Source organism: Pipistrellus hanaki (assembly GCF_964339955.1).
Source record: "Pipistrellus hanaki genome assembly, chromosome: 6".
Lineage (NCBI taxonomy): Eukaryota > Metazoa > Chordata > Mammalia > Chiroptera > Vespertilionidae > Pipistrellus > Pipistrellus hanaki.
In genome coordinates, this window is record NC_140508.1 from 70,278,292 (window position 1) to 70,304,450 (window position 26,159).

At 36.9% G+C, this 26,159-nt stretch overlaps 1 protein-coding gene across 1 annotated transcript in view; it reads right to left on the reverse strand.

Annotated features, from left to right (window-relative positions):
- Positions 1–26,159, reverse strand: part of DCC (DCC netrin 1 receptor) — an 893,480-nt gene that overhangs the window by 152,269 nt on the left and 715,052 nt on the right. Inside the window, exon 13 of the mRNA XM_084888913.1 lies at positions 5,222–5,363. Coding sequence (XP_084745039.1) covers positions 5,222–5,363 — 142 coding nt within the window. The remainder of the gene's footprint in view (positions 1–5,221; positions 5,364–26,159) is intronic.

The following is a 26,159-nucleotide window of genomic DNA, read 5'->3' on the forward strand; positions in this document are numbered from 1 at the left end:
TATGAGAGGAAACAATTCAAGATAATAGTCCTTGAGAGAAAAATAATAGGAGGTGTCTCTGGTGAGTTGAATAGTGTCCCCCTGAACATTAGAATGTGGCCTTCCTTGAAAACAGGGCCCTGCAGAGATAATAAGTTCAAGATTTCAAATTCTGTCTCTCTCCATTTCTCTCTCTAAAAATTAATAACAACATATATATTTTTAAAAAGCCCTGGCTGGTGAGGCTCAGTTGGTTGAGTGTCATCTCAGACATCTCAAGGTCACTGGTTCAATTCCCGGTCAGGGCACATACGCAGTTTGCAGGTTTGATCCCTGTTGGAAGTATACAGGAGGCAACTGGTAAATGTATCTCCCTCGCTCCTCCTTCCTCTCTCTCTAAAAATCAATAAAAACATTTAAAATATTTCAAGACTAAACCATTCTGGATTAATGGTGGGGTATACACATGACTGGTGTCCTCATGAGAGAAGAGGCCATGGAGACACACAGAGGAAGGTCTGCAGAGATGGAGGGAAATATTTGAGCAATGCATCTATAAGCCAAAGAATGGCAAGGATTACTAGGAACCACTGGAGGTGAGGAGATAAACGTGGGATGGATGCTCTCTCGTAGCCTCCAAAGAGAGCCAACCCTGCTGAGGCATTGATTTTTAATTTCTTACTTCCTGAACTGAAATAAAAAAACATCTGTAGTTTTAAGCTATCACGTTTGTGGTAATTTATTATGTCAGCCCTGGGACTAATGTAGGGTTTTTGGTAGTGAAAAGGCTTATGCTTGCTATTCTCTATATAATCTTAAAAAAAAAAAAAAGATTAGCTATGGCAAATTGTGCTGCTATGAACATAGGGGTGCATATATCCTTTCTGATTGGTGTTTCTAGTTTCTTGAGATATATTCCTAGAAGTGGGGTCACTGGGTCAAAGGCGAGTTCCATTTTTAGTTTTTTTTAAAAAAAATATATTTTATTGATATTTTACAGAGAGGAAGAGAGGGGGATAGAGAGTTAGAAACATCGATGAGAGAGAATCATTGATTATAGCTGCCTCTTGCACACCCCCTACAGGGGATGTGCCCGCAACCAAGGTACATACCCTTGACCAGAATCGAACCCGGGACCTTTCAGTCCACAGGCCGACACTCTATCCACTGAGCCAAACCGGTCTTGGCCATTTTTACAATATTTTTTTTTTTTTTTTAAAGGAAACTCCATACTGTCTCCACAGTGGCTGCACCAGTCTGAATTCCCACCAGCAGTGCAAGAGGGTTCCTTTTTCTCTGCATCCTGGCCAACACTTGTCATTTGTTGATGATTGCCATTCTGACATATGTGAGATGGTACTGCATTGTCATTTTGATTTACATCTCTTGGATGATTAGTGACTTTGAGTATGTTTTCATATGTCTCTTGGCCTTCTTTCTGTCTTCTTTCAAAATTTATCTATTGAGGTCTGTTTCCCATTTTTTGATTGGGTTGTTTATCTTTCCTTTGTTAAATTGTATGAGTTCCCTATAAATGTTGGAGATTAAACCCTTCCCGGTGATAACACTGGCAAATATGTTCTCACATGCAGTGGGCTTTCTTGTTGTTTTGTTGATGGTTTATTTTGCTGTGCAGAAGCTTTTTATTTTGATGTAGTCCCATTTGTTTATTTTATCTTTAATTTTCATTGTCCTAGGAACTGTATTGGTGAAGATATTGTTTTGGCATACGTCTGAGATTTTGCTGCATGTGGATTCCTCTAATATTTTTATGGTTTCCCATCTTATATTTAAGTCCTAAGTGCCCATAAGCAGAGGAGTGGGTAAAAAAAGAACTGGTACATTTACACAATAGAATACTATGTTGTGATAAAAAAGAAGGAATTCTTACCATTTGCAACAGCATGGATGGGACTGGAGAGCATTATGCTAAGCAAAATAGGCCATTCAGAGAAAGATAAATATCACATGATCTCACTCATTTGTGGAATATAATGAACAACATAAACTGATGAGCAAAAACAGATCCAGAGACAGAAACACATTGATCAGACCATCAAACCTCAGAGGAAAGGTAGGGGAGGGCAGGATTAAGGGGAAGAGATCAACCAAAGGACTTGTGTGCATGCATATAAGCCTAACCAATGGAAACAGATGCCAGGGGGGTGGGGCATGAGTAGGGAGGTAGGAGGGGGGCAATGGGGAGATAAGAACATACATGTAATACCTTAATCAATAAAGAAAAAAAAAGAATAACAAATAAAAAATAATTATACCTTCTGTAGAAAGAATATCCTGTAAGTTTGTCTATTTAGGGAGTCAGAATCTTGCTTTGATGTTACTGAGTTTAATGTGATACTTTTCATTTTCCAAAAACATTGCACAAATACTAAACACATCACAGCAGCAAGTTCATTTGGTCATGTGGCTACCGTTCCACATTTACCTTCTGGGCCCACTCACGTCTTAGCTGTCCAGTGGGACTATAGTTAGCTGTAGTGGGAAGAAATCTTCAATTTTTGTAACGAAATGTTGCAATCTGACACTAGAGTCTTGACTTTTTTTTTTTTTACACTTTACATACATATGCAATTAAAAATACATATTTTATTGTTATAAAAGTTAGCAGCAATCACTATTAATATTTGGTATATTTATTCTAAATATTTTCCAATGATTTCATTTTTTTGGTTTATAAATAAGGGCTTATATACTAATCCTGATTGAAAATGAAGTTAGTGATATAATGTTTTAAATACTTAATATATAATTTAGTATTTTTATATTACTTCATTTTCAATAAATGTACAATACTCCATGATATGATCATGTCTGAAATTTCTAGATAACTGTCTACAGTTGGGTATTTATGATCTTTTTTATTATTTTTTATTAAAGTAACAGTGTAAAGAGTTAATCATGCTTAGAGTAAAAAACTAGGCCAAAATATGGTTGTTGAATTGGAACAAACTGCTAGAAGTTGGAAACCTAAAATTTATTCTTGAAAACATACACACACATACACACACACACACACACACACACACAGACACACACACATATAACATATGCACATTGCTTCCAGAAATATTCCAGAAATTTTATGACCCACAAGCAGTATATGAAAGTTCATATTTCTCTCATATGCTTTCCAGAAAAGGGTATCATCATTCATTTTTACCTTTATGTTTTTAATCAAAGAAAAATGCTAACTCTTTTGTTTTAATTTATATTTCTCTACTAATAAGATAGAACATTTCATCATGCTTATTCGGCATTTGTAGTTCTGTAAATTGAATATTCAATCCTTAGTTTTTCTATTGGAATGCTCATAATTTAATTAATTACTTTACAAAGAGAAGTTTATTTTTTGTATTCAGCCTATTTCATTTGAGAAAGAAAAGCATTGATTTAAAAAAGTGTCAGTGCTTCAAGTGCCCATAACTTTTAAAATATAAGGCTTCCATTAAATTATCCTTAGAGTCTTTCTTCTGGACTAACATAAATCTTAGGAAATAAACTAAAAAATGTTCAGCAAGGTTTTAAAATTTTGGTGATTTCTTCCGAAGGATACTACATGTTCTATTAAACATAATAAAGAACACATCTACCTCACTTCAACTTCAGTGATTTTTACCTTCTTCTGATCATTTCATCAGAGAAAAAAAGCATAGGATCTTGGCTTTTCCTAGGCTTTTTAAAGGTACAGTAGAGTGCCATAACTTCCACTTAGAACCAATAATACCTGCGTGGGATATTCTGTCCAGATATAAAACAAAAAATACACTTTTTGGCAATCTATGTTGGAAGCACTCTCATTATTATTTTAAAATGTTATAGGCATAAAAGCTAAACCTACTGAGGGGGAAGAACAGATTTCTATCAAGTTTCAGACTGTAGGCTGAATATGATCTTGTGTGTGTGCATGTGTGTGTGTTTGTGTGTGTGTACGCACTCATGTGGGTTGTGTACCTGCACTATGATTGCAAGTGGGAATTTACTGAATACTTATGACAGAAAAAGGAATAAATAAAGAATTACTTTCTTTCTTCTCATCTGCTGTAATAGTTTACTTATGCATTAGATGTAAGTTACAGATTTTCGTGTGTATATTGTCCTAGACACAGTTTCTGTGCCATCTCAGATGGGCTCAACTTCACTCACCAGTCCTTGCCATGAGCCACCATGATTTGCTTTGCTTCTCAAGCCACTAGCTAAAATTTATGCTCTTCTTAGGGTTATCAGGCCCTGAGTAATGCTGCTACATTAGACCGATCCACCCTCACATAGGTGCTGACTGACAAGGAGAATTCCATGTTTGCACACTTCCTGGAGCTCTGCCATCCCAGGGAGCTCTGTGTAGGTCCAAAATCCAATCTGTCATTGGATTCTGACTGAAGAGAGGAAAGAGAGAAAGTGCTCACACTTGCTACCCAGCCATTGACTGTGGGACTCATAGTCTCGCAAGAGATACCATAAGAGCCAAACAAGCTCTGTATTTATTCTAAACTTGTGGCCAGTTCAATAATATGTCTTCATGATCTGATTTTCCTCTTCCCCAGGCTCCCCTCCCTTGTCCCCTCGCTCTTATTTTCCTGGACTTGCACCCCCAAAGGCCTTATTTTTGAAAGCCTGCCTCAGCCTCTGTGTTCTAGGAAAGAAACTAGACTGGCAGTGTATTACAATAGTTAAAGTAAATAAATAATTATTAATTTTATTTTTAAAATCCTCTAACTACTACCTGAAAACTGGGTCCAGTTTTCATAGAGAAGTTTGACCTATCAAGAGTTCCACCAACATTGCTATAAAAGTGAATTTACCCTGATATCTATGAAATGTAGAACAATCTATCTGTTTATTCCCCAGGCTACCCTTCTTTCCATTTTCCCAGTAGACTGAGGGAAGCGAGACCAACGTGGCTTAAACTTGGAACTATTTAGTTACTAGCTAAAAATTCAGAAGTTATTTGGCAACGGGTGCTATATTGAATTAGCAATGCTGAGAAACTAAAATAGATTTTAAAAATATATGATGTGCTTATTCAGATGGTGATCCAGAAATAAAATACATAGTGAAAACATTATAGAAAACACCAAGTTCAAAATACAGAGGTTATTCTTCTTCAGACTAACAAATGTCACCTGCCAGGAAAAAAAATGTTCCCATGAAGTGAGAATATATGTTATTCCCAAAGCATTTCATTTATCAAAAACTTGTAAGACCACACCGTGTGAATACTGACCTGTGAACAGGTACCAGAGGTTGTTTGGCTCCAATGTTTCCATCTCACCCCTGCGAGTTGTCTTCCTGTGTCGAATTTTATAGCCGGTAATAAATCCATTTTGTGTTCCAGATGGAGGAGGCAGCCAGCTCACTTTGATACTCTGTAAAAGAACAGATGCAAATTCAAGCAGAGGAAGGATGGACAACAGAGCAGGGTCACAGAAATGACCCGAACCTAAGAATAAAGCAGAAAGGCAAGAAGTGCTGGGGGTTGCCCCTTAGGACCAAATTCAATGCATTCTTACAATTTGGCAGCATTCCTATTGGCCTAATTTTGACAAAATGCACTTCATTTGATTGACTACGTTCTTTGGGAGATAAACTAATAAATATAAAAATAATGATATATTGTTCGTCACTCCCAAAGAACTCATAGCCATAAATACATACACAGTCGTCCATCCCTTATCACCCCCTCCACATTCATATGTGAGGACATGTTCTTTGCTCTCAAGTGTTTGGGAAAAGAAAACCAGATTTGATGAAGAAGTATACCTTCTATTTTTACTTTTTTCAGTGCTCCAAGGTATCAGATATTATCATTATTTAACAATTTTACAAAAAATGAAATTGAGGCCAGGACCGGTTTGGCTTAGTGGATAGAGCGTCGGCCTGCGGACTGAAAGGTCCCGGGTTAGATTCCGGTCAAGGGCATGTACCTTGGTTGCGGGCATATCCCCAATAGGGGGTGTGCAAGAGGCAGCTGTTTGATGTATCTCTCTCATCGACGTTTCTAACTCTCTATCCCTTTCTCTTCCTCTCTGTGAAAAACCAATAAAAATATATTTTAAAAAATGAAATTGAGGTTCAGAGTAAAATGAATGGCCAGAAGTCACCTTGTACAACTACTGGAAGATTATCCAACTGTTGAGTTTAACATATTTTTATCCTTTCATACTGAAATAAATAATCAGAGTGTCTCTTGGCAATTCTAATCATCTAAATTCTCCTACAAAATATTATTGAAAGGAATAAAACTAAATTGAAATAACTAGATTTTAAGATATCCAATAGGCCTTCCCGTAAGTAGCCCTTAGTAAATCAATAAGCATTATTTTCCAAAGATTACAAGCTTATTTTTAAAAAAGTCAAAATTAATTTCAAATGAGAAATGAAGAGATTAACCTTAGATACAAAAATAAAACTTTATGATTACTAGGTAATGCTTTGCTATGGTTTTGCTGAGTTACCTCTCTTTAATTTCATAAATGAAATTAATTTCAATGCATATATTGAAAAAGGGAGAATAAATGTGCTCAGTATGTCTACCCAGTACTTGCAAATCACTTGATAAGCCTGAAGATCTTAATTATACTAATGATTCCATGAGAAATAGTTTTTGACACAATCTTTCTTATCACATTTGGGGATTTCCGGTGGTTGTATGAATTATGCACATATAGCTGATACCTTAATATCAATGCCTATAGCAATGAATTAATAGGATCTGTTACACACTCTACATACTGATGGGTAAATTCGCTCAATATTTATTATTTATCTTTGGAAGTAATTATATTATTCATCCTTATATGTGGGAAGCAGCTAAACTTATTAACATCTTTTATGCTTTTTTACTGATTTCAAGCAAACATCAGCAGGTTGCAAAACCTTTGGTGCTCACATTCTTTTTGTGCAAATTCTTCTGCACATGACCCAAAGCATGTTGCTTGGTGAATTTCAGTGAAAGTGTTCAGCTAGTCTTTCTTAGTGAATGGTCTAATGAATTTCTTTTCTGTCTGACATCTCTTCTGCCAGGGCTCAGCAGCTCACACTCATTGCCCTTCCCTCACCAAGCCACCTCAAGCTGTCACTGTTATGGGGACATTCTTATAACATGACCTTGTCTTCATGGGCCAGTCTGGTAATGATTTTTATTAAAGTTAAGTACTTTTATTAAAAGTACTTAACACATGACTTTTGACTCTTAAAATATCAATTCCAGTAGCTGTGACTTGACTTTTGGTCCTTTTATTACTTGAGAGGGAGAAATTAATCCTTTTCACTGTTGCAGTGAGTCAGGGATTAATTTCTTTCTTTTTTTTTTTTTTTTCAGATTTAGAAAAACAGAAAAAAACTATAAAACTGAGTTTCTCCAAATTCCTCCATCCCCTCTTTGGTTGGTATAAAAAACGAATTTGCTTACATGGAGCATTGTGGAGAGCAGTCAGGTTTATTGATTTAAAAGGAAATGTCTCATTGGTCTTTCTTCCTATTTGAGATAGTTCCATCCAATGTGGTGATGCAGTGTTGTTAGGGGCAGACATGGGATATTGGGTACTATCTATTATTATAAGAAATATTAACCATGCTCTATTAACTGTGCTTGTTCTGTTCTGACTAGAACCGGCACATTCTAACCTGGCTGAGAGTTATATGCCTTGGGAAGTGGGAGCTAACATCAGAATGCAGCCCATCCTCCTTTTCTGAGAGCTGCCCATCATTATGGAAAGAGTCACAACCTCCTGGATGAAACAATCTAGTCCTGGAGGCACCCACCCTCTGCAAACCCCCAGCCCCAGCCTGCATTGCTGATCACCTGTAACTATTATACCGTGCCTGCTTACCCATGCCTGTAACTCTTCCTTTCCCACGAAATCTTTGTCTTTCTACCCAATACAAGCAGCTGGCTATGGGGAGGGGCGGAGCAGATTTTTGTGGATGACCTGCTGCTCTCCCATACTGCGGGCATTATGGGGATCAATGCTTATGTGATTCAGCCCTGTCTCTGCTTAATTGGCTCGAGTGGTGACAGGCACCCTGGACCCCTTGGTTAGTCAGTTACAGCATTATACTTTTCATGGACCCATGACTTTATTCCTTCACTCCCTTTCTCCAATAATTGTGTATGGGCCAATTTATTCTACAGAGTACTATTCACATTTCTTATTGTAGCTAATAGAAAGTTCAGACCTGAAAGGTAAAAAATAAATAAATAAGAGAGCCAGGTTGCTCAGTTGGTTGGAGTGTTGTTTCATACACTGAAAGACTGCGATTCTATTCCTGGTCAGGGCACATACCTGGGTTTTAGATTTAATTCCCTATAATAGTGTGTACAGAAAAAAATCAATTCTCTCTCTCTCTCTCTCTCTCTCTCTCTCTCTCTCTCTCTCTCTCTCTTTCTTTCTCTCTCCCCTTCCCTCCCTCCCTCCCTCCCTTCCTTCCTCCCTACTTTCCTCCTTTCCTCCCTCCTCTCTCAAAAATCAGAAACATATCTACAGGCAAGGATTTAAATAAAGAAAATAAAGAAGCCCTAAGATGAGGTGAAAATGAGAAAAATGCAAAAAAAAGTGAAGAGATCTAATATATATTTTTGGAGGTAGACTTGGCAGGACTGATTTATCAAATGTCAAGTGTAAAGGAGGAACAATCATTAAGAGTGACTCTTAAGGTTTCAGGCATAAGCAACTCAATATATGATAATGCATTTACTGGGACCAGACTGTCTGAAAATAATCCACTTTCAAAAAAAGTTCACTGGACCTGCTGCTGGCATCAATAAATGACAATTCACAGAGGATGCAGAAACAATGCTATCCATATCAATAATATTTGAGTTACTGGGGAAGGGCATTTTTAATTTTATAACTTAGAATAAATAATATCTTAATTTCAAAATTATATAGTAACAACAATTAATAATATTTAACCTTTGACATTGATTTAAATACTTGGTATATGTTTCTATTAATCATCTAAAATCTAATTGAACTTCAACTTGGAATAGAAATTAATTTACTAACGAGACAGTACTTTAAACTCTATTATATTTATAAACTCTGTGAACTATTTCCAAAAATTGTTTTGCCTTTTTATAAATCATGTAATATATGATACTTAACCAGGAATGGATTTGATAAAATGTCAGTAAGATATTATAAAGGCCTCTCTATCTTTTTCCTGCAGTTTTATATTATTCTTGCAGACTTGACATATTTTTGCCTCACTTTCATAAATATGCAATCTCTTCTGATCAGTGAAGTTAGAAATTTGGGGAGCATGCTGAAATTGGCATTCTTGACTTCATGTAGAAACTGTTATTCAAAATGACATAAAGCTATGCTAGCAAATATTCTCACTGGGTTCCAGACTGAAGTCTGCTAGTAATATGTAAATTCTCAGTAAAACATTTGTGTAATAATAAAATTATGGTTATATATAACTATATATCACACGGCCCCACCCACCCATGCAAGTCTTTGGCCATTCCAGCATTAGGTCCACTGGGTTTTTATAATATAGATTGAGTAATATTTGATTTTAAATAAAATTTTACTAACAAGTCTTAAATTCAGGCAAGGAACTCTGCTTTGTTTTATTAACATAAAATGAAACTGACCTGTTGTGATCTCATTTAATGTTTTTGAAATAATACAAACATTTCTTAATCAATAGGTTCGTATAGTTTAAAAATAGGCTTCTCTTTGTCTTTGCCCTGGTGGCCTCTTGAGATCTAGTACCAGTGGTATTCTTTTCCAGAACTTGAGCCCAACTTGATCTACCCTGGAAAAATCCTGCTTTGGTTATATAATGACCTAAGCCACACTGGGACAATTTCTCAGATTGCTCGACTTCAAATCATATACTGCAGTTCTACTGTGATCTGGGCCCCAGTTTTAGTAGCTGGGTTTCTCTGCTTTTGCCATGCTAATTTGCCTGTCCATTAAACACATCTAAGACATGCAGGCTTGATTCCCCCAGAAGCTAGAGTCTTCTCAGTCTCAGGCTGGCTGACTACTCTCACAATACTTATTTGCCTCCCTGAACCTAGCATATCATCTACTTTCACACTCTGACCTGCCCAAACCCATTGGTCTTCTGAGTCACCACTGGGAGCTCTTATGGCACCTCTCACCAAGCACACTATCTATCACTCTGTTTCTCTGTAGACTGTGACCAGTCTTCCTAAAGGAACATCCCTAATTACCTTACTTACTCCAGGACTTGGGGCATGATCCTCCTGGCACTGGCTTTGAATGCCATACTCATTCACCTCCATAGATCTATCATTTTCAGGTATATACAAGAGGCACATATCATATTAGAAAAATTATACTCAGTGCAAAAAATGTCTTCTGGAATATGCTCTATTTCTTATATATTCCATTTTCCCCCCATTTGTTAGCTAACTTAGATGGGGTTAAATTTAAATTGACGCTGGGAAGTTTCTGTGTTCCTTTAATGACATTCTGAGAGCTCAACCTTGATAATTCTAAGTAAAAAAAAAAAGGGAAGCGAATAACATAATATAACCCACTCAATTTTAGCTGCTCAGGGGCCTTGAACCAGTAAATGAAGGTAAAATATGTTTCCAAATCTTTACTGTGAGGTCCTCAATCTATCACTGTCCTTGGAGGCCAAGAGTATGGTTGGTACGCTGACAGTTTGGCACTCTACTAGGCTAGTGTTTTGCATACATTCAATGTAACATTTTCAAGTATTTTTAGGTTATTTAAAGATGAGGCTCAGAGTTCTATTAGGAGAAACATAAAAAATAACTGAATGGCCTGTAGAATCTTCTCTAGAGATGTGACTAATTCAACTCTGGTCCCAAACTTATATGCCCATTCTATACAATGCACACTAGTTGTCATTTAAGAATGAACTCCAAACTTTAAATAAAGCTCAAATCCTAGGTTCAGGTGTATGGAAATACACTAGGATCTCCTTAATTCTTAAAGCTTTGTGCTTAGAAAATCTTATTAGATGTTCCATCCAGCATGCAGCTTTGATTTGTTGTTTAGAGAGAGAACAATGATCTGCAAATAAAAGATATTCCATAAATATAAGATTGACTGTAGGAAGCATACTCTTCCACTCTCAGCTTTTCATTAACTTGCTAAATGATGTTAGGAATTGTTTGTCTAAGGGCATCAATGGTACATTGCACCATCATCCCTAGTTGTTGAGGAATTATCAATGAGAAAAAGCTTAGAAACTTCAAAACATGCAAAATATAAAGTTCTAGTATTATTTTGCAATTATTATTATTAGTAGTAGTAGAATGCACAATTGTTTTGAAGTATACAAAAGGATGCTTAAATCTAAAGCAGCTTTTCAAGGAATTGATTTATGAGGTCATTTTGGCCTTATGGAATTCAACATTGAAGACATAGAAATAAATAAATGAATGAATGATTCTCATTGAGACTAACTTCATGAGTACTTTATATGATCATAACTAGATTACACTTCCCTGGGAAACAACTTCCTTTGCCGCTCAGAAATCCTTCACTGAATAGAAGTGGGTTCTTTAAGGCAGATCTCACCATCTTTTGATGGGTGGCCCTTAGAAATAGTGCTTTCTCCATTGGTTTCCAAAACTTTATTGCAGTTGATACTCATATATGTAATTATGGATGGTCTTTATTACTTTACGAAAAATCAATTAATCTTACCAGCTATCCAGGCTTTCTTGGTCAACTAGGAAAAGTTAACCAAATAGTCTTAAACTAACCAAGCAAATCACCCTCACACAGAGTATAGCTCATCCTAAAGCAAAACAAAGGAAACAAAAGAAAGAGGTAAAACTTGTCTGTACCTAGCATCTTTTTCATCTTTTTTTTTTTTTTTAATTCCTGGATTTAAAATGGCATTTTTTCCCCATGTGATAATTTGCTATGCATAGCCTAGTAGTCAGGCCTGTTTACTTCTAGGTCCTACAAACTGAAAATGCAATTTCAAGAGGGTATTCACATTTTGACAAAATTCCATTACAATAAAGCAATTTGGTTGTTCCCTAGAGTTCATGATAAAGCAATCTTAGGAGTAATACATTTCAGAATTTGTCAGTATCAATAGACTTTATTCTCCAGTGCCTAAGTCATTCCATGAATGTATGTAAGCTAGATGTTTAGGGAGGATCATTAACTCTTTCAGATCACTAGGTCCTTTCTTAGGCTGTTCATTTCTACTAAACAAAACTGCTAAAAGCAATATAACAGCCTTGATGCAAGAACTGAGTTAAAAGAAGCCCACAACCACATCAGGAGAGTTATATGTAAAATTGCACCCTCAAAAGGCACAAGAAAATAGAAGTATATATAATTTAAGGTAGAAAATACAGTGTCAACTTATTTCCCATTTCTTTTTTGTCGTGAAATAAAAACCAGCATACCATTTGAGCAGTAGGTGAATGGCATAACTTCAGAATAATTGATTTCACCATATATAAGGCAAAGAGATGAGTTTAAATACCAGTTTGTGCCCTATGAAAATTCTTTCTCATATGGGGTAAAAGGCATTTATCAAGAATAACAAGATCCCAGGTTACTGCAATGATGCACTCATTCAAAATGATCACAACATCCCAACTTGGTAGGTAAAAAAATGAAACATTATCTAAAAGTTGTACAATGCTCAATAAGAGAATAGAAATGTAAGTTTTACAACATCTTATACTTGAAAAATCTCCATAGACCAATAAAACTAGGACCTTTAAAATTATTGTTACAAAAACAACCTCTATATAATATTTGATGGAATAAATATAATTGTAAATGCATCTCATCCTGTACAGAACATTTCCATGTGTTTTGCTTTTATGTATATTGAAATTTAGACATGTCCAATATTCAGGAATAAACACACACAACTGAGTCTATATGATATAAGGAAATAAAATCTTATTATGAAGCTTTTTTTTAAATGCAGAAGCTGCTATTTAACAGATGCCTGTCTTCAAGCAAACTGTCAAATTAGGCCCTAAATAATTAATCTCTGAAGCCAGCAGGCTTTCAATCTCAGCCATCTCAAAGACACGACTTACCATGTAATTACATGGGACATTACAATGTATTTATGAGGTCATTTGTTACAATGCACCGTAATTACAGACTACTTACATAGCTATTTATGTCTCATAAAATGAAGTGAGACTAAATATTTTAATTGTGCTGGAGAAATAAGGGAAATATTTGAGTTCCAAATGTCAGGTGAGATTATAGGTCAGATTCACATAACTCATATTAACAGCTGGCTGCTTCATGACTCACGAGGGTTTTGTGGTACTTTCTTGTAGGAAATGAAGGTTTGAGGAATAATGTTTCAAGGATGAAGAGAAATTGCTCTCAGTTTCAATCTTCAAGTAATAACAGCTGATAGCCCAATAATAGAATTTATTAATTACACTTCATATCCAAACCACAAATTTCCAAATGTCCATTGATTAAAAATAATCTCAAGTACAATAGTTGATATCTCATACAACTAGGCAGAATAAATTAGCAGTCTTTTTGTTTTCCATTCCTGCTACTGTGTATAAAAATGGTATTTGCTCAAATTTTCAGAGCCCCAATTCTAGAATATACAGCCTAAACCCACTCTCATTTTCTCCAAAAGAAGAGTCTCCCAGTGAAATTTTCAACAGGTATTTTCCCCCCAAATGTCTTCCTCTTATCTTAGTCTATACTTGAAAATTCTGACTTAGTCTAACAGGTGAATTATGGCAGCCCAGCCAAAGAGGTTTTCATGCTTCTTACATCTAAAACACCACTGACACCTGAATAATCAGGTCAGCTCAGTGGTCTAATCATTTTTTGCTAATTCTTAAAATTATAATTTAGAAAATTTCTGGATTGTTAATGATCCCTTCTCTTTGGATGAATGCCCAAAGCAAATCTTGCTATTATTTACATGCCATGCTTTATTTATTCATTAAACTTCTGAAATGCTTGCTGCTCTGTTTCTGGCATGGTGCAAGAAGACAGGCATGCTCACCTAACACACTTGGCCTTGCACAGCTTGGTGCTTTCCAGTGAGCGGTTCTGGGATGCTGTAGATAGATTGGCCTTACTAAAATCTGTTCAGCTAAGTAGACATCCCATATGATGGTCTCCTTTAGGGAGAATAAATTCCGGCTTTATATTCAGAGATTATGCCTTTCAATTATGGATGGTCAATATTTGATGAATCATGAAATGCAAATAATTTTGCCCTCTGTGAGGCTACCTCCCATTGATGTAATTCAGTGATTAGAGCATATGAAATACTTTTTAGTTTTGATGACATAGGCAAAATATTATTTTCTAAGCTTTAGCCTGTCTTACGAATTTTAACAATCATTTCTCCAAAGGAATGAACGTCAACTCTTTCTTTGTCGGGTGATATTCTAGCCACCAAATCGCTATAAATATGTGAACTAATTAATTCCTGTATAGACTGATCAGCAGGTTGACAGTGATGGGGATAGCAGCCTCCTGGCAAAACAGGGATTCTCTCAGTGTTTAATGACTGTTTCATTCCTATATAATAGGCCCTGAATTTGCCAGATAACTCAGGGTCCACAGAGCCATCTGCAGAATGTTGCCTGTTAATATGCAAATAAGCCAATTAAAATTCACAGATTCATTCATCCATTGACCATCCGTCAGGTCAATTCTGATCAACTTTACCAATGTTATTTACACCTGCAGAAAGAGGAGGCCCATTTCCTATTAAAGGCCAGAAAAGCTACTCAGACAGTACTTAGCAGCATGTTCTCATCACCTCATCCTGATTTCAAGACAGTAAGAGGAAGAGGTGGTTAGCTTTTGAAAAAATAAATGTGGGTAACTATCAATAAGTCAATCAGTATTTCAATTAGATATGCAATCATTATGACTCTAATTGATTAACTACTAGCAGCACCTGTAGTTGGCTATAATTTTAATTACTGATTACATTATGGCTGATTTACTTAAAAGAATATCTACATGAGCCCTGGATTGTGAAGGAAAATTTTAAAAACTCCAGAATAATTAGTCTATTAAAATTTAGATGGAAACCAATTCAATAAAATGTGTTTAAATATTTTTATTTTAAGTAATGTTAGTGAATTTTCCCTAAATTGTACAATGTAGAGAGAAGCAGACCAACCATTGTTTTAATGTAACTCATCAGTTTTCCTAGAAGGTGGGGCAGGAGTTCAGAATAAGCCTTAGTTAGCCTAGTGGTCGGCAAACTGCAGCTTTGTTGACTAAAGAGTTTGCCGACCACTGCCTTAGCCCATCAAAACATGGGAATGAGAATGAAACTCCCAGGTAGGCATAGATGACAATAGAGTTCCATTTCTAATTTGCTTTATTAAATTTCATGTTTTAGAAATTAAAAAGTTTGTTGATCTATTTTTATAAATATCACAGTCCAATCACTAGTAATTTTCAAAAGAGATATTGGATTATTCTTTTAAGGCCCAATAAGAATATAAATAATTTTTTTTATTGATTATGGTCTCACATAATTGTCCTTATTCCCCCATTCCCATCCCAAACCCCTCCCTAGATATGCCCCTCCTCCCCCCTCCCCCTCTCCCCCTTCCTGTCCTCCCTCCCCCTTCCCCTCTACCCCCCTTCCACCCCCCCAAATAACTTTTTTACATATAAAAATTTTAAGTCAACCTTTAACTAGAATACCTTATGTACAAATGTTCATAGCAGCGTTATTCATAATAGCAGGAAAAAAAGTAGAAGCTGGCCAAATGCTCATCACCTGATGAATGGATAAGCAAAATGTGGCATATCCCCATAATGGAATATTATTTCAACATAAGAAGTGATGAAGTATTAGTATATGCTACAACATGGATGAACTTTGGAAACATTATACTACTTTAAAGAAGCATCTTACAAAAGACCAAATAGTATAGCACTGCATCTATCTGAAATGTGCAGAATAAGCAAATCATAGGGACAGAAAGTAGATCAGAGATTGCCTTTGGCTGATGCAAGAGGGCTGAGTAGGAGGAAATTGAAGGGTGACTGCTAAAGGGCATAGGACTTCTTTCAAGGTTGATTAAATGTTATAAAATTAATTGTGATGATGGCTGTGTAACTTTAAGTGGGTGAGTTATATGATGTGTGGGTTCTATTTGAATAAAGATAATATAAAAATAATTGTACCACCAAAAAAATTAGAATAGTATAATAAACCCAATGTTTTCATAACTTGACTTCAAATTCTGTTCATTTTAGTTCTTTTAAAAAAACATTTTATTGATTTTTTACAGAGAGGAAGGGAGAAGGGTAGAGAGTTAGAAACATTGATGAGAGAGAAACATCAATCAGCTGCCTCTTGCACCCTCCCCACTTGACCAGAATTGAACCTGGGACCCTTCAGTCTGAAGGCTGATGCTCTATCTACTGAGCCAAACTGGTTAGGGTAATTTTAATTCTTATTATACATATCTACTAAATCCTCTCAACTGAGATTTAATTTAAGAAAAGCTTATATCCTATATAAGTAAAGCCTAATATGCAAATTGACCAAACAACTGGTAGAATTACTGGTCGTTATGATGTGCACTGATCACCAGGGGGCAGACATTCAAAGCAGTAGCTTCCCCCAGCCTACAGGCCCCAGGCCAACCAAGGCCTGTGCCAGCAGTCCTTCCCCTGTTTGCTCCACAGATTGGCCCTGATGGCTGGCTAGGCCTAGGGATCCTACTTGTACACAAATTTCATGCACTGGGCCTCTAGTATGTTTATAAAGTGGAGAAACATACAGTATCTGTGAGTCTTGAGTTAAGTGTGGAGGAAGTATATTCCAGAAAGACGTGAATATAATACTTTTTATGCTACATCATGGGCATGATTCCCTGTACACATGGTAATTACAAATATTTGCAAATGGCAAATGGGGGCAGATGGGGCTAAATATGGCTTCCAGAAGGTGGCAGAGCCTGGAGCATCTGGGTCCCACTGCACTGCTTCAGGTGCTACCTTTGAGGACGGGTAGAGGGTAAGGGACAATCGGGGGGGCTGAAACATCTGCAAAGGACTCTGTTGTTTAAGACCTCTAATAAAGTCCAGGGAAAATCTACTCCAGCTCCTGGTTAAAATAAATCCTATAGAACAGAACTAGAAGGCAAACGTGGTTCCATCCTACACAGGGTGTACTTTTTTTTAGAGGGGGGGAAGGAGTACACACGGTGGAGGCTGGCGAACTATTGCATATAAATGAATGATTAAACTAGGTATAAAATTTATAAAAGGACTCAGAAAACTCTTTTATATGCTTATCTATTTGCTTAAGCTCAAGAAAATGAAATGGAAATCAATGTAACATTTTCACGGGCTCTGTGCTTTTCTTGATAGTACTTACCACAGTTCTAAGTTTCTATTTATTTGTTTGATTATTTGATTAAGGTGCTGTTAGCTTCCTAGCACTTAAAATCATAAATTTTTTCCTCTTTCTTGCCACAGGATCCTAGTGTCAACAACATCTAACATTTAGAATATACTCAATAAATAGTTGGTGAATGAATTAATGGATAAGCATCTTAATGGGAATGGTTCTTGATTTAAGGAAATTCTACTTTAAATCATAGTACTTTCTTTCCTCCTGGTTACCAACATATAAATAGTGTCATCGTCATGCTTAGAAGGCATTACGGGAACCAGATTTTGCCTCACACACGCAGTGATGAAAGAAAGAAATGACAGTAGGGTGATAGCTCTTGAGGAATCTAACAAAAGTTTGAAGAAGAAACAAGAATCATGTTAATAAGAGAGTGTGCTTGTGAGAAAGAGAATGAGCACCTAAAATTAAATAAAGGAAACTGTAGTGAAAGAAACCAAAACCCTATTTGAACTCTGGTTCTCCATAACATCACTGGGTGATGTCCTGAGCCCCCGGAGTAAGAATGGGAATGTGTTGGGAAGGACAGTGTTGAAAGAAACACAGGAACACAGTCTCAGGAGGAGGGTTGGGTATAGTAAGCAGGTCACATGGTTCTAATGTTCTCGAGCTGGATGCTTATGAAGCAAAGTGGGCCTATAAAGAACTTTGGCAAAACTTATACTAAATGAGTAATAAATTTAAGTAAATGCCAAGCAAGTCATAATCATAGTACACTTTTCTTTTTGGGAGAGTTGTAAAATCACAGATTGGAAAAAAATATATATTTCTCACAGACACTGATTATATAAAATTGGTTGTTAATCTAATTTTTCTTTTCAATTTCTTTTGGTATGAAGGAAAAAGTGGACTGTGGTCGGCAAACTGCGGCTCATGAGCTACTTGCAGCTCTTTGGCCCCTTGAGTGTGGCTCTTCCACAAAACACCATGGCCTGGGTAAGCCTAATTTGAAGGAGTGGTGTTAGAAGAAGTTAAAAAAAAATTGGCTTTCAAAAGAAATTTCAATCACTGTATTGTTGATATTTGGCTCTGTTGATTAATGAGTTTGCTGACCACTGGTCTAGGGGAATGATAGAGGAAACATGACCTTCTGGTTATCTTCATATCCTACTTTTAATTTTTTATCTGCACTTACCATCTATTGTTTTTGCTTTCCAAATTAGCCTGCAATATTATAAAAACATCTGGATCTAATCAGGAAACACTTTCTTCCTAAACCACTGTTTTAATTGAATAATCTGAAGCTTACAAAAAAGAAAGGCACTTCACTCTTCCCTGGAATAAATCAGAACGCACTTGTTGGCCGCCAAGCAGATGGCACCCTGTGTTTATCATGTTGCAGACAACATACGGGTAAGCATCACTACTCCTGAAACTCAAGGTTGATCTTATTCATGAATTCTGGCTGAATTATCCTTAATTGTTTTGGCTCTAAGTTTTATGATCCATGTGAAATATTGAAGTGCCTGAAGAGGAATATTTCCTCACTCTTGAGCAGCCTGCAGGTCACTTGCAAAAAAGTTCACTTTGCAATAATTAGGTCAGAGTTGACTTTCTGATTCCTTCCTTGGTGTCTCTTTTTACTCCCCTGTTCATCAGCAAGTTCTGGCAAGATCATGTGATACAGCCACTGGACATCACTGGGAAAGGCAAGTGACCAGAAGCCACCAGCCAACATGCTACCCACATTGCTTTTCCTGTTTCAGGATGAATGATGAGGGCCAGGCAGTGCAGGCCTTTACATTTTGTACCCAGTGGCATCTGGAGAATTAGAAGTTGCTGTGGCTCCCTGAACAGAGTCAATAACATGAGGATAAATACTATTGTCTGTGTATCTTATATCTTAAGTTGGAAATGAAGATAGAGCTCCGACTTTACTTTGTTGTTTCTTACTTCAAAGTATCTGAATATTTTGGAAATCGGTATGAAGATGAGGGATGGGAGAAAGGGGGTAGAGAGATGTTGACATGCAGAAATAATTAAATTTGAATGTTTACATTTATATAACACGTTAGTATAATAAATTCAAAAGATATTAAATAACTTTGTTTTCCTATTGGATTTCCTTTATAATAGGTATTTTACAAATGAAGACATCTTTGGCCCATAGAAGTCCTGAGTATGTGAATGAGAGAGCCATGAGGTTAATTATGCAGATGTTATATTATACATAATGCAAAACAGCTGCATGTTTGTATTTTTATTCAGGTTTTGGTGTCATATGATGAGGCAAAGGTAGATTTGCAATTGTTCATATAGAAAATAATATAATAAATAACAAAAGAGTAAACTATTTTTTGCATGTGCACAACTGTAAACCTATTGTACTTTTGCCTCACCCTGTAGGCTACTTATAGCATCCTACAGCTGAGTGCAGTTGTAGATTTTTATTTGTTAGTATCAATTCACTTAAGAGAAATCCCTATTATCCTCTGTCCTCCTTTTAAGGAAACAAGAAAAAAACAAATTACCTGTCACAGTTCCAATTATTTAAGTAAGTACAGAATAAGGTAACTATGAAACAAAAACCATAGTTACTATTATTTCTCAAAAAAGCAAACATATTACAGCCAATATCCTGGTTGTAATAGGCCTTTCTCTTTCTGCAGACTTGCCTGAGAACCTCTCAGCAGGAAACTGCTGTCACATGGACTGTCATCGTAGCTGGTGTCTTTACAAATGTGTAGAACAACCTGGAGGCCCATCAGCTACCACGGCTGCAGATCAGCCCTGCTCTGGAGGCCTGAGCGGCTGGGGTTTTCTGTAGAGAGAGGGCTTTATGTCTCCACATGGTCAAAGGATCACCTGGGGACAGTCCATGGGAAGAGGGGAGATTTCCCTGAGAGATTAGCTCACTGATTTTTACTGCTCAAATCTATCACCAAGCTTGCAGAGGGGAACAGAGCTGGAGGCAGGGGAACAATTCTTTAACATCCCTGTCGGAAACTGAATGAGACAAACCCAGTCCACAATATTTTCTAATTTTGTCAAAATTCCATCTGCTGTCAAGTCCACTGTTGGAATGTTGAGGCTGTAGCGACACTGCCGCGCTAGATGAATACTCAGGTCGTGTTCTCATTTGGCAAGCACACGTGGGGAATGAGCAGAATAACAAGCATCAGAGCACCCTCCTCACTCAACCCAAAGGCAAAGTAAATGCAACCCTATGAGATTGCCCAGTGAGGTGACCGGCAGGGAACCCCACTCTGCAGGCGTTGCAGGTCAATGTGTATCCTGCAGGCCAATGGCAAAAGTGGGCTACAATTCCATTCCTGGTTACATTCACATTTTTCAGTGGCTCAGGCTGTTGTCTGCAATGAAACATTCACAGTCAAATAATGATCTGTTGAGAGTTTCAGGCCCCCACTAGCCAACTCAGACAGTGTGCACAGCTAACCAAATCCAGTCTAAGTGCATGAAATACAGAGGCAGCCAAAATCCCCAAATGGACGTTGAATCAATGGCCACCTTTATCCCTCAAATGTCCTTTTTGCTGTTGTTTCCTAAATCTCTCAGATAGATAACTTATTTGGCTCATTTCTTAAAGAAAAAGCGCAGATCTGCCAACCTCATTTCCACAATACCAATCTCATGGACCTACTGAAGATGGTAAAATACAGTATCTTAAAGAAAAATCTTCAGTAATTTAGAAAGGATAATGAAATATTAATAGGTAGAAATTAAAATTAATCTTGGTATCTGTGTTGGAAGTCCCGTATTTCTGTGATTATACTTTCAAAGTAGTTTGCATGCACTTGGATTGTCCCATCCTATTTCTCCTCAAGCCTGACTGTTCTTTCTTCATGGCCCCTTCTTTTCTTAGTACCTTGCACTGATTAAGAGGAGTTTGGTCTGAGATCCTTTGCTCTAATCACTCTGCATATTCTCTGTAGGTCACCGATTTTAAATCAGTTTCCATGGCTTAAATTCTCACAATCAATGGGTACCTAGCAAAGCTCTAGTCTTGGTTCCAATACTCATCCAAGTCTCAGAATAAACATTTGAACTGCCTTATCAACATCTTAACCTCAGCATCTCATTAGTACCTTAAATCCAAACCATCAAAGGTCATATTTATTCCCAGAGTAATTCCACCATCACTTTTGGCACTTTTCTCTCCCAGACTTCTTTGCACTCAAGCAGGCGTGAGGTCATGCTGATTTAATTTTGTAGGTATATCTTAGCCCCATCCTTCCTTTCCCGCTGCACAATTGTCACCCAGGTCCAGGTCCAATCATCTCTCGCTTGAGCCACATTGCTAAACTCTAGCTGTTTCAAAATTTTATGAGGTCTCAAGACATTCAGCATGTCCCAACATGGAAAGGCCACTGAGGAAGAGAACATTTAGAGTTATCTGGTATGGCTGTTACTTTCTAAGGAATTCAGAAAACAAATTATTGTTTATTGACTCCAGTCCAAATAAAGCAAGGACAATAGAGGGTGAATCAGAATTCAGGTATGATGTGTTTAAATTCGAATAGCCATATTCAAAAATATTTAAAACATGGAAATAAGAAATAAGGATAGATGTCATTTTTTCCCCCTCTGAGGCTTTAACAGATCTATATAAGGGTCACTGACTTATCTATGGGAACATACTTTATTAAATTTACTGCTGAGTATTGATTAAGGGATCTTAGCTTAGTATAGTTATAGGCTAACCTGTAAATTTCTGTCTAGTAGAAATGTGAATAATTTCTGTCCAGTGGGGAAGAAAATGTCAGTTTATGGTTTATTATCCCAATGGACACTAACCAATTTAAAAGGCCTCCTAGCAATTTTATTCTAACATTCCTTTATTAAATTGCTCATAAATACCAGGTTTGCCATCTTTCTAGGTCTGTCACTAATTAATGAGATGAATAACATGTTTGATATGTTCATTTTGTATTGATATGGGAGTCAAATTTTAATATTTTCAAAGTTATGCTTTATCAATGGCTTAAAAATAACTGATTCTTAAGAAAACTTATATTAGCTCACAAAGACTACCTTCATTTTCATTCCTGATGTGAAGGTATAAAAAGTATTATAGCTTGGTTTTGAAAAATAATATTGCAGCCAGTAAAATTTGCTCACAGACATTACCAGTGATTACACTCTAGTATCTAATATGACACTAGCTCTGGAAACACAATGTGATGAAATCTTTGCCAGCTCTTTGTCTGGCCCTGAATGGGAATCATCCCTTTGTTAGACATATCTACCCTGTATCACTCAGCAGCCTTCTCAGTTATCAGATTGACTATGGCATTACTGCAATGCCTGTGTTCAGGTAGCCATTATTTTTCTTAATGATGGTTCCAATGTGTAAGAGTAATGATGTGGGCAATTCACATAAGCTGTCAAGTGCTTCTTTTAAGGAAAAGGTGAGTACAGCACAATAAGATGTTTTGAGAGAGAGAAGCCCCATTCACATAACTTTTATGGCAGTTCATTGTTATAATTGCTCCATTTTATTTAATTTAATATATTTTTTTTAAATATACTTTTATTGATTTCAGGGAGTAAGGGAGAGGGGGAGAGAGAGAAACATCAATGATGAGAGAGATCATTGATTGGCTGCCTCCTGCACTCTCCAAACTGGGGATCAAGCCCACAACCTGGGCATTTTCCCTGACTAGGAATCGAACTGTGTCCTCCTGGTTAATAGGTTGATGCTCAACCACTGAACAACACCAGCTGGGCCCATTTTATTATATTTTATCCTCTTTTTTTTTAAATTAAGATATTTCTTGTTGAGAGTATTATAGATGGCCTCCATTTTTCCCCCATTCCCCTCTCTACCTGATTCCCACCATACCCCAGGCCTTCACCACCCTACTATCTGTGTCTATAGGTGAGATCTTTGATTACTCTCTTCCCACACCCTGTCCCTTCTTCCCTCTGATATTCATCAGTCTGTTCCATGTTTCCTTGCCTCAGATTTTGTTTTATTCACCAGTTTATTTTGTTCATTAGACTTCTTATCTGTTTGAATTATAGAATCAATTGTTGTTAGGTATGTATTTGTTGCCATTTTGTTGCTCATATTTTTTTTAATCTCTTCTTCTTCTTAAATAATACCCTTAAGCATTTCAAATAATACCTGTATGGTGGTGATGTACTCCTTTAGTCTTTTCTTATTTGTGAAGCTCTTTTAAAAAAAAATATATTTTATTGATTTTATACAGAGTGGAAGGGAGAGAGATAGTTAGAAACATCAATGAGAGAGAGTCATCCATCAGCTGCCTCTTGCACACCCCTACTGGGGATATGCCATCAACCAAGGTAAATGCCCTTGACCAGAATAGAACCCAGGACCCTTCAGTCCTCAAGCCTATGCTCTATCCATTGAGCCAAACCGGTTTTGGCTGTGAAGCTCTTTATCTGACCCTCAATTCTAAGTGAGAGCTTTGCTGGATAGGGTAATCTTGGTTGTAGTTCCTTACCATTCATCACTTTGGCATACAATTTAAAACTTGTGAATTGTTTATTTTTGGAATTTCCCATTTAATACTGTCAGACCATGGTTGCCCATGGGTAACTGAAATCACAGAAAGAGAAACAGTGGGGAAGGGTGTATAGATTTTCCTCCTCAGCTACAGATACAGTGTCTTGGTCTCCTTCAATTAGGCTATGCAGCATCAACAACACCTTTGAAACTTGAATTTTTGCTGGTACCACGATTAATCCCCAATCCCACTGGAAGCATGAGACAATTGGTAAAGAACAGAGATGCAAATTCTGTGACATCCTCAGTGTCTCACACACTTACTTTTTACCTAGAAATCATATGTAATGACAGCATATAACATTGACTACCCTCTGAGGTTTAAAGATCTGTTCCATGACTCTATGTCTGTGGCAGGGGAGGGGTATAAGATCAAAGAACTTATACCGTATTTTCCGGCATATAAGACAACCCCCTAATTTTACAGTTAAAACATAGGGTTAGGCCTATATTCGCTGTATAAGACTACCCCCGACTTCCGAGGCAACACCAGTTCTTTTCTTAATAGACCGCCTCTCTGACTCTGGCCAATCTGAGCAGGATTTTTACTAGAACACAGTATAGCTTCGGGTACAGAACATGTATAATTTGCATGCATAAAAAGCCTGCTTGGATTGGCTGAGTTAGAGAGGCGGTCTATTAAAAAAAGAATTGGTGTTGCCTCAGAAGTGGGGGGTAGTCTTATACAGTGAATATAGGCCTAACCCTATGTTTTAACTGTAAAATTAGGGGGTCGTTTTATACGCTGGAAAATATGGCATGCATATATACATAATCAACAGACACAGACAATGGGGTAGGAGGGGTGTGTGGGGATAAAGGCAGGGGCTGGGAGGCAGGGGCAAGTTGGGAGAGGACAATAAGGGGGAAAGGGGACATATGGACATCTGTAATACTTTCAACAATAAATAATCTTTAAGAAACTCCTCCAGAACAAACAAACAAAAACATGGACTGCCATAGCAATCTGTTCAAAAGAGTATGAATGGTGAACTTTAAGAGGTAGAATTGTAACTTGATTGGGAGACTCTAGGAATAATTTAGCTCCAATATATAACCCATTAGTGATATAAGGTTAAGATTCTTCTGTAGAACCAACAGCAGCCTCTCAAATATTGTTCTCAACAAATTATATGGGGATTTTTATTTTTTATTATTTTAAAATTTATCTTATTGTTGAAAGTATTACAGAAGTCTCCTTTCTCCTTCCATTCACCCCCTCACCCATTGACCTCCTCCATCCTGTTTCCACCCCTCCTCAGGTCTTCCTGAAACTACTGTCTGCCCATAAGGCATGCATAATTGCATATAAGTTCTTTGGTTAATCTAGTCCCACCACTCCTCCCCTCTGAACATCAGTATGTTCCATGTTTCAATGCCTCTGGATCTTTTGCATCCATCAGTTTGTTTGTTTGTTTGTTTATTTATTTATTTATTTATTTTTCACTCTATTCCACATATAAGTGATGTCATGTCAAACTTGTCTTTTCCTGGCTGGCTTATTTTGCTTAGCATAATATATGGGAATTTTTGACTTCCTATTATACATTTGTATGTGTTTAATTTAGCTTAAACAGAAGGAAATACATGAGAGTGTGCTTGAAAAGTGAGAGCATGGTTCTCTCTTCTTTTGCCTCATCCTCTACCCCCTTTCACATTTTAAATACATTTGAAAAAGCTCCTTTTAAAATTATCTTGCAGTTTGTCAATGATGCTTCTCTTATCCATATTCTTAATGAATGCTCCTCCTCACACCTGCCTGGGGCCCTATTGATTTCTCTCTCTTACACAATATTATCAGCGGAAAGCAGTCACGTCTGCATGACCATGGAGTGTATGTGCTGGTGCTTCACAGATGTGCCAGGGCCACATGTGTGATGTGTGGTCTCAGGTGACATAACTCATTTGGACAACAGTGGGTGAGTCCCTAAAGTGTGGCTGAGTTGAAAAGGAGATTCATACTGAAGTAATGGTGTTAAAAAAAAAAAAAAAAGAATAGCAGGAATAGATGTGACCTAAGGAGATAAATTATAAGTAAAAAAAGTTATAATGAGTAGAAGGACAATATTTCCCATGGCATGAAAGCCTGGTAAATCAAACCCAGAATTTGTGTGCAAGTAATCAGCTCTCAGCAACACTGATGAAATTTAATATTTAATTTCTAGAGTGGAATTCCATATCAAATGATTTTCTTGACATAAAATATTAATTGCATATTTTGAATTTTTTGTTGTTAATCGTCACCTGAGGATTAACATTTTTCCATTGATTTTTAGAAAGAGTGGAAGGC